This window comes from Limulus polyphemus, unplaced genomic scaffold (assembly GCF_000517525.1).
Source record: "Limulus polyphemus unplaced genomic scaffold, Limulus_polyphemus-2.1.2 Scaffold10, whole genome shotgun sequence".
NCBI lineage: Eukaryota > Metazoa > Arthropoda > Merostomata > Xiphosura > Limulidae > Limulus > Limulus polyphemus.
Genome location: NW_013665620.1, coordinates 1,187,005 through 1,197,058, shown reverse-complemented (window position 1 = coordinate 1,197,058; position 10,054 = coordinate 1,187,005). Strand labels below are relative to the sequence as shown.

Genomic DNA, 10,054 nt, shown 5'->3' with positions numbered 1-10,054 from the left:
TAGATAAAAAAATATCATAATAAAAAGATACTAACCACACAGGAATTATTTTATAATTCAATATCTTTAGTTCGAACATTCAGTAAATTATTATTTGAGACATGAATCGGAAATGAGTATCCTGTCCGAAACGTTATAAATTAGGACTGAATAGATTTGTTTGTTATGAATTTCGTGCAAAGCTACACGAGGGATATCTGCGCTAGCCGTCTCTAATTTAGCAGTGTAAGACTAGAGAGCTAATCATCACCACTCATCGCCAACTCTTGGGCTATTCTTTTACCTGGAATTGACCGCACATTATAACGTCCCTACGGCTGAAAGGGCGAGCATGTTTGGTGCGACGGGAATTCGAACACGCAACCCACAGATTGCGAGTCAAACGACCTGACCACCTGGCCATGCCGAGCGACTAAATAGGAGAGTAAACCTTTGGTTTTGACAAAGTTACAATAAAAATGAAGGATCACTCTGTTGGGCTAAAGATATGTTACAACAATATAGTGCAATAATTAAATATTCATTCTTCTTCTAAACATTTTACTTTCTTTTCCACTGACGAGTTTACATTTGTGTGTGTGTGTTTAAATCTGATTTCTTGTGAGGTGCCCCCCCCCCCCCCAGTGGCACAGCGGTATGTCTGCGGACTCACAAAGCTAGAAACCGGGTTGCGGGCAGAGCACAGATAGCCCATTGTGTAGCTTTGTGCTTAATTTCAAACAAAACAATTTTTGTGAGGTTGTATATAACCAAGAAACAAGTAATTTTATAAGACCACATAAGAAGTTGTGTGAACGTCCAACGTGTCCTAAATACATCATTTAAATATGCTACAATTTCGTTACATGTTTGTTGTGAATTTTACGACATAAAACTGAAAATCCAAAGCACTTGCTCTACTGATTTAAAATTAAATTACTAGATTTGGTTTGAATTTCGCGCAAAGCTACAAGAGGGCTATTTGCGCTAGCCGTCCATAAGTTAGCAGTAAAAGACTAGAAAGAAGGCTACTCTTTTACCAAGAATGGTGGGATTGACCGTAACATTATAACAGTCCCACAGCTGAAAGGGTGGGGGATTCAAACTCGCGACCCTCAGATTGCCAGGCAAGTGCCCTAACTACCTGGCCATGCTAAGGCCCTTAAATTACTAAATGATTCTTATTCATTCTATTTTTCGTACAATTTATTATTTTGTGAAAAGAAGTAGTTTGTTGTATATTCGTATTTTGAAAGAAGTTTAGTGATACTGGTTCTGGAAAATGATCTAAACCAGCATAAACTAAGGGCTAAAGACATTTTCAGTTACACATAGTCATCCATATTTCATTTTTATTATTCGTAATGACGAAAATGTACTACAGCAACACCGCTATGCATAAGTTTACTTATATTTGTGTGCGTGTGTTAAAAGTTCATTGAATTTCACGTTTAATTAGCTTATTTGTCAAGAGATGACACAACCTGAACAAGACACTACCATCTCATTAACATCGAGAACCACCTATTTCATTACATTTTTCGTGCCTTTTAGAGCCTTCTGAAGGTTTCAGTTGCCATATTAGGAAAAGAAATCGGTCTGAATCCCTGACAGTTACCACAAGCCCTGGAGAGTTAATAAAAATGGCATCAAACCTGTACCTACTCCCTACGAACTTTAATTATTTATGGTAATGGTTTGAATCAAGCACATTAATCACGACTTCTATCTCGAGGAGCTTAGAGCCCTGTCTAAACTCACTAGCTGAACGTGCATCAGGAAGCAATTTATCAGGAATAACTCTACTCTGTTGGAATAAACGACGAAGTGGACAGGTTTTCAAAGATTAGGCAAGAAAATATCTGACAACATTTTCTCTTCTGCGGATTAAATAAAACTTCTATCGGGTTGTATGACATGTCTATGATTTCAAAATCTCAGTGACTAAATAGGTAAACAACGTTTGTCTAGTACTATAGAAGATTCGTTGATATTTGAAAACTCTTTGAGTTTATCGTCAAACGAAGCTACGGGCCGAGTTCAGTATATATTTGTTTGCTATTAAGTACAAAACTACACAATGGGTTATCTGTGCTGAGAGCTCAAAAAAGCATTCACCACGTATAATACATTACGTATATGTATATTCAAAATAAACATAACTGATAGACTTTAATAAAAACTAAAGGAACATTTAATAACATTTACAATTTTAATTCAGTTATTTGTTTGCTGTTTATTGACATCAGCTTTATGTTTTTATCCAAAGCACTGGGTGCCGCCACTAGTCTACATATCTGTGCACAAAATAATTATATATCTAAATTTGCAAAATTAAGCATCGAAGTTTTCTTTAGTTTGAAGTGTTTCAAGTATCTTGTGAGCGATACAATTATTTTGTGTTGTAATCTTCATGAGTTGAGAATAGGATGACTAAGTCGTATCAGGTACTAAGTGCTACATGGTTGTCAAACTATTTGTTGTATCTTATATTTCCTATATCAAGAAACAATTCTCAAGCATATTGTTCTATGTTCTCTAATATCTCTGTTAGAAATCTAATACATTTTAAAAATAAAATAAGTAACTTGAATATCTACGAAGATATACAAACCTTTTACCAAAGTCGTCCCCCAGTGCGACAGCGGTAAGTCTATGGAATTATAACGCTAAAATGTGGGGTTCGATTCCTCGCGATTAACGTAGTACAAATAGAATATTTTTTAGAATATTTAAGCGATCTTTGATATGAAAATAGTAACTATGAAAATGAATGGTGTTGAGTCTTTCCTATTACTTGATTGGTGCGGCCACAGAGATACGTTGATTGAGTTCCAACTTGATTTATGTTTTCATTTTGCCCTTAATTAAATAAAAGTAGGCCAGGGTGAAGCTAACTGTTAGTTAACCCACAAGCCTCTAAACCTTGACAAAAAAAGCACATTTCTGGAAAAAGTATGTCAGATTGAAGCTGTCTGTTAGTTACATGCGTCTAAACTTTGATAAACCTAGTATACGATGAAGTTGTCTGTTAGTTAACCTACAAGCTTCTAAATCTTGACAAAACAAGCATATTTCTGGAGAAAGTAGTCCAGGGTGAAGCTGTCTGTTAGTTAACCCACAAGCTTCTAAACCTTGACAAACCTAGAATATTTCTGGAGAATTGCTTCGCAATCATAAATGTTTCTATCTTGTGATGCCCTGTTTCATTTTTTAGTACTTATTGGAAATTTAAAAAAATATTTCAACTTGCTCTTGACATCCTGCATTAGTGGACATCATTATAACATACTGTTTTGATATATTTGACAAGGAAATTCGGGTATTACCCTAACCTTTTGAAAGAACTTCAGTCTCTCTCTCGGGTAAGTGAGGTTTTGGTTTTCTTTTCAGGTACCTGAGAAAGGATGAATTTCTTTCAGAAATTTATATTTTTTGGATAGTTGTTTTTATATCTCTCCCGGTTTTCTTTATTTATCCTACGTAAAAAATATTATCATATTTTTTCCTATGGATGATATTTGTTGCATGGGAGTTTCTACACACGCTATGGTTTAATATAATGGGAATCTACGTTTTGTGTGAGTTAGATAATTCTTTTGTTTTACTGGCTTAACAGTTGTCAAACTCTTACCAATTTCCTTAAGGTATTTGACATTTTAGACACTCCTGTTTACGTTTATAAAAACTGTTCATAGGATCAGATACGATTAGTGTTCTGCTTTTGTATGTAAAACGTTATATTCGAATTGGATCAACTACGGTTGGCGTTCTTCTTGTATATGGAAAAACTGCTATGTTTTAAATAGATCAACTAAGGTTAGAGTTTTGCTTTTCTATAGAAAATCGCCATGTTTGAATTACAACTAAAGCTGGAGCTTTGTTTTTATATGGAAATAAATTTTCTATCTGAATAGGATCAAATACGATTGGTGTTCTGCTTTTTGTATGAAAAAAGAGTATCTGATGTGTTCCTTCTTCCATACAGAAATGGTACTAACAAAACCTTTATGTAATGTGTAGGTATGCATAGATATTATATGATTAATCTGTGTTTTTATACGATATTCAAAAGTCTAAGGAAGATTAATCATCATAGATGACTATTGTTAAAGAGTGATAATTAGCAGCTGTTTTAGTAGGTTTAGAATATCGTTATAAGCTTACTTAAAACATCCTAAATATTGTGACGTTCTTTTTTCGTGAGTTGAACATTTTTGTTGATATTGTAATTCAATTCTAGTGCGTTGAACAATTTAACTTTTGTTATCTAGAATTTCTCTGAAGAATCGAAAACTAGAGACCAGATGACTTTTGAGTTCGCGAGTGTGTTAAGTGGTTAAATGTTTTAACTGACACAGTGCTTCGGAAACTAAGCTCTACGTTTCGTATCGTAGTTTATCAAAGATATTGCATCCATGTTAAAACTACTACACCTAACTCATTCATTACTTTCCAAAGTTTGATGATTGTTATGTTTGACAAAGAAGCCAAACATCGTCACAATACTTGGGAGGCTAGAACCACAGAAAATTAGGTTCTTTCTAGCTTCAACGTTAAAAAACAAAAGCTTAAAGTAATGATAACGATTTTTTTAGAATTCTAAAGTTTTATAAACATGAGCTTTAAAAGTTGTTAGTGTGATTTTCTTTAGATAAAATATACTGAGCGAGAAATATTTTATACAGTGTTTTTTTTTTTGACGTAGAGATTGGTTCATAAATCCATGTTTGTCATAGTAAATTGGTACAACTATTATCTGTATGAGTATTTTATAAGTCTTTCCGTTCATCAAGAAAAACCCTATTAAGTACTGCAGCAATCCAAAAGGCTTTAAAGAGTTGGTTGCACAAAAAGTTTTCGTCGATTATCCTAATAATCACGGAACTATGAAGTAATTTATTAAGCTGTTGATTAAGGATACTTTTATTCAAACATGAGATCCTTGACATACTTAATCTTGCTTTGTTGTTTTTACTTAAAACTTCAGTGTAAGACATAACTAGAAAACTGGATAGTCTGAGATTCTGTCGCAATGAAACGACAAAGCGTGTTTAGAAATTAAATCCAGCTTCATAAATCAAGTTAACACGAAGCTCCATGAGATGTCATTCTTTATCTTCTTAGCAGTATAGATTTAATTACCCAAAATAATCTTGATGTCTATATGTTATATATTCTATATGTTACATCTGTAAATGCTATGATATTCTGCAGACGTTACTTGTTCATCTGCTGACAAATATGCCACCTCATCCACGGTTCTGAATATGATATTTTTTTCAAATTTAATGGTTGAAGGAGCTGTAAAAAAAAATGAAACATTTTTTTTCTATCCTTACCAGCTATGTTTCCTCAAAGGAGTAGATACAGACATGTGACTAGCAACTTAAACACTCTGAACCCTTTCCATCTCGGGGGTTATTTATTAAGAGAGTAAAATCATATAAAAAATGCTCAGTAAAATACACGGAGAATCTAGCGGGATAGGTAAGTTTATCTTTCCTTCTTGGATATGTAAAATTGCTTGGCGACGATTAATTAAAACGTTAAAGTCTAGTGGATTATTAGAAGCTAGAAGTTTCCTTTCAGGGGCTAATTTTTCGGAGAGTATAAATATAGCGATTGATAATTAATATACACGTACACTGAGGTCTCAGTGGATTATGAATCTTCTTTTTTCAAGGACTCCTTTTGAGACTAGTGTTCGTCTTGTGATTGACAGTTAAAACACACTGAAGTGAACATGGGTGAAGAGAGTCTAAGACTCTCGTGACACCTGTGTATTCTTGAGCGTTTAGAATTGTTTTGTAATAATTAATTTAAACGTACTTTGAGTTTTAAATGATCCTTTACCTTACATATAAAAAGTATTTTCAAATGATTCTGTTTTCTAATACAGAGTATACCTAGATACTTCTTGAAAAAAACTTTTTTTTTTATTTTTACTAGCATTTTGGTCAATCCCAATAGATTCAGTCACTGCTTTAAATGAAGGTATACTACAAGTTCTGTTAGGGAAAAAAACTTTATTGGTCTCTTGAAAAAAACGCGCACTTCTGCTTCTGTTTCGTATATACTAAGTTATACTTTGTACTTTAAACAATTTTACACTGAAACATTAAAAATTACCAAAATATACATTTAAGGTCGTATATTTTGAAAAAATGTACCGTTATGTATTTTTTCATTTATTTAATTAACGAGAAGACAAAATTTAGTAATTTATTGACACAGCGAGCACGTTCTTTATTCTTTTTATGGGCTTATAATTTAACAAGTTTTCTTTCATTTCAGAAGTATCAAAATGTTTCTACGTCCATTATCATGCTAATTGTTTCTATTTATATATTTATCCACTGGTTCAGTGGTAAGTTTACGGACTTACAACGCTAAAATTCGGGGCTAGATTCCAAGCAGATATCCCATTGCGAAGCTTTGCGCTAGAAGGAAATGATCAATCAATTTATATAAATAATTAGACAAAATGTCTTTCAAAAAATGCGACTGGTAAAATGTAAAGTTATACTCTTTTAAATGCATATATATATATATCAAGTAGTGTTAGGAATTTAGAATTGCATCAGATACTTCACAACACAAAACAGTGCTTAATCAATACTTCAGAACATCTGTGCTTTCACCAATACTTGTGTGTGATTATTCCAAAACATTGACAATTTTATTGTTTTTAATAACACTTGAAACTTCATGATGTAAAGTCACTCTTTAACCCCGAGGTAGTAGTCGCTTATTTGTTTTTGGTCTTCTTAGTCATAAAATCGAGAAAATGTCGACAGAACCTATCACAACTTCTGAAATGAATGTCAGCCATATTATACCTGACCAGCAGGCCAACTGACCTTTTCACCATATATTTCACAACGTAATCCGTTTTTCGAGGGATATCTTAGATAAAACAGGAAAAATCATTAAACCTTTTGTGAATTTTTCATTTATAAAGATTTTATTAATAAGGCGCGAAAAATGTTTCTTTTGGAAAACTGACCAATGGTTGTTGTTATTATACTTTTTTAATATTCCTACAAACCTATAAAAAGATTTCAAAATTTGACACATATTGCGATAAAAAAAAAGGGAAGTACTACTCAAACTAGATGAACTCAAATTCAGTGTTGTAATCCATAGTACTTTCATCGGATTCTAATAGTACGTTTAAGTCTCCAACTGTCAAATCACAATCATCGCTGTCAAGGTTCAGGTTCATCTCTAATGGGTCGATTGATAGTGATAATCCGCCCACAGCCTCCTGCTTTTCATTAGCATCACTTTTGTGCAAAACATCTGACAAAGCAGCGATATAGTGAACAGCCAGCTGGAGCGTTTTGATCTTCGTCAGCTTAGAGCTCACGCTGGGGAACTTTGGAATCGCTAGACGAAGTTGCTCGAAGGCTTGATTCATTTTATCCATTCTAAACCTTTCCCGTGCATTGGCTGTGCGCCTGCGATACTTGCTTAAGGGTGGTGGCTTCTGTTTAAGCTTAGGTTCCTTTTTGTTGAATCTCTTGTTTTCTATTTCTTTCCTATTTTGAATCGAACGCGGACGTAATTTGTATTTTATCTCTCTAGATTCTCCCTCTGGTTTAAGTTGCTGATTTTGTTCATTAGTTTTGTCCGATGTACTTATTCTATTTTCTTGTGTAACAGCGGAAGTGTTGGACAATGTTGGTGACAAAGATTGGTTATCTTCCAGAGATCTTGTTTGATGTATACACTTCTTAGCTGACACTTCTTCGATACTTCCATAGCTGTTTTGTAAGCTACTAAAATCGCTGTAATTGAAGGCAGTACCAAGACTGAGTAAAGATTCCCAACTATTTGGGTCGAAGTAACCAACAGACATTGCAAATGTCCTTTTAGAATTTATAAACTAATAATCGACTTGTGGAAAGATGAAAGGACATTCTTCTGAATTAAACATCGAACGCCATTTTTTTACTTCATCCAAGTCTGAAAATCTTTAAGGAACACCTAAAAGAAAAGAAAATCGTTAAGGGACGTATATTATATATAAACTACAATATTTTACTGAATACGACAATGACGTCATCAAGTACTTGAATACATTAGGTCATGATAGTCCGAAAAAAATTGATAGTTCGTTTGAAGTTAAGCACAAAGCTACACAATGGGGTATCTGTGCTCTGCCCCCACGGGTATCGAAACCCGGTTTCTAGCATTGTAAGTCCGCAGACATACCGCTGTGCCACTGGAGGGGGGCGTAAATTGATAGTATGTAACGCAAAGTATTGACGCCTCAATGCTTCTCTACGTAGTTTGGTCTAGTTGTAACGTTTTAAAGCAAACTTACTGACAGAAAACATTATGTATGATTTTTTAGTAGTTACCGAAACTTCCCATGATATAAGCTCTAAAGAAAATAACGAAACTAATTTTTTTATCTAATTTTATTTTGTATTTGCTCGCAATATCTACTAGAGTTTACAAAATAATAACTACATTTGTTAGTTTTTTGTTGAGTTGACACACTTTTCAGATTTAAATTAAAAGACTATTTGTAAGTGCTCCAAGTAAATAAGATTGAAGAAAGTGTCTTTAAACAATGTTAAAAAGTATGGATTCATGTTAATCTTCCAAATGTTTAATTGTTCTCTGTATTATGCTACTGAATGCAAAGTAAATCAACTTTTCATTATAAACAATTAGGTAGTTTAAAAAAAAGACCTTTCTCATGTAAGTTAGTATTTAACATATCATCTATATATTTTGAAGAAAAAAAAACTATTATAAGTACGGTACAGAATAAGAAAAAGTGTACAAATACTTTGTTAAAGAAAATGATCGAATTAAAATGCAGCAAAAGTCTTGCAAGGTAGTAAGCAATAATTGTTCTGTGACATGGTCTTCAAAAGTAAAAAAATCATACATACTTATATATGTATTAGTATATACGTATGACGTTTCTACTTGATTAATGACACGTTGTTTCCATTTATACTCACGACTGTGTTTTCTATACTGAAAACTTTAAATGTATTTACCAATAACAACATTTATTTATCCAAAAAGATAAAGAGACATTAAAAATGTCTAAGATGTATTCTAAATGGTTATTGGTAATGCCAGTAAAGTTTATATATTAGCCATGCTAATAACGTTTAAGTTGAAATGAAAATTAAAGTACTTACGAAGTCGACACATACTTTTACTTGATCAATTCAATGTTCGTTTCAGAATAATACTGAAAACTTCACTTACTTTGATCCACTGTATAGAGCATTAATCCTTTAACTCTGAGGCTTTTGAACATTGCTGTCTTTCATAAGAAATTAACTTTTCATGACTTTGTATTATTCATCGGAAAGGACGTTAAACAACAGCTCTTAAAAAAGTAAGTTTATTTTCTTCCACTAGATGGCTTTTTTTTTTGCTACAATAGTGGACCCAGAAGACTGTTTCTATTAGCACGCCACGGAAATATAAAAGTAATAATTCACGTCATCGTCTGATACTCCACTTGTGCCATCTAACTACTCGTTTAGTTAACACACCGCTTATACAGGCGACACGTTACTTAGAAGCCAATCAGAGATTAGCTATGTTGTTACGTCATTATAACGTTTACCTGTCGCTTACGTTTTAAAACGGTATTGTAATTAGGCAATGAAACCTATTAACACAGTTAACCGAGAAGGAACATTTTTGTTACTTCCTTAAAGTTATTAAAATATAATTTTGTTATCGCTAGAAATAAATAAATCGCTAGGTAAATTTCAACCGTTTACTTACTAAAATTTAACTATTATAAAAAGAAAAAATAACAAAACAAGAGTAAATATAACATTTACTTATTGTTATAGTTCGATAATCGAAAGCATTAATATTATATTAAAACTCAAATTATATTAATCTAACATATACAATAAATTTGCATGAAATACTTAAATGCTGCCCGTCTAAAATGAAGCTAGTTATTTTCTATGTAAAATCAAATGAGTTACTGACTTTATCTCAATTTGTTTTCGTTTCCTATTAATATTTATGTTAATATGACAGTATCTGAGAACTGTGCATTAGCAAACACTTAAATATT

General features: G+C 32.8%; 1 protein-coding gene across 1 annotated transcript; it reads right to left on the bottom strand.

The window, feature by feature from the left end:
- Nucleotides 1-6,918: 6,918 nt before the first annotated feature.
- LOC106478342 (helix-loop-helix protein delilah-like) lies at nt 6,919-9,384 on the bottom strand. Its single transcript, XM_013938883.2, has 2 exons — nt 9,220-9,384; nt 6,919-7,971 (listed from the first exon to the last, which is right to left on the bottom strand). Exon 2 carries the CDS (start codon nt 7,841-7,843, stop codon nt 7,094-7,096), a length of 750 nt encoding a protein of 249 aa, XP_013794337.1. The 5' UTR covers nt 7,844-7,971; nt 9,220-9,384; the 3' UTR covers nt 6,919-7,093.
- Nucleotides 9,385-10,054: the final 670 nt, after the last annotated feature.

Bases quoted from the DNA above. Each gene is read 5' to 3' on its own strand.
- LOC106478342 (XM_013938883.2), bottom strand. From the start codon at position 7,843: ATGTCTGTTGGTTACTTCGACCCAAATAGTTGGGAATCTTTACTCAGT.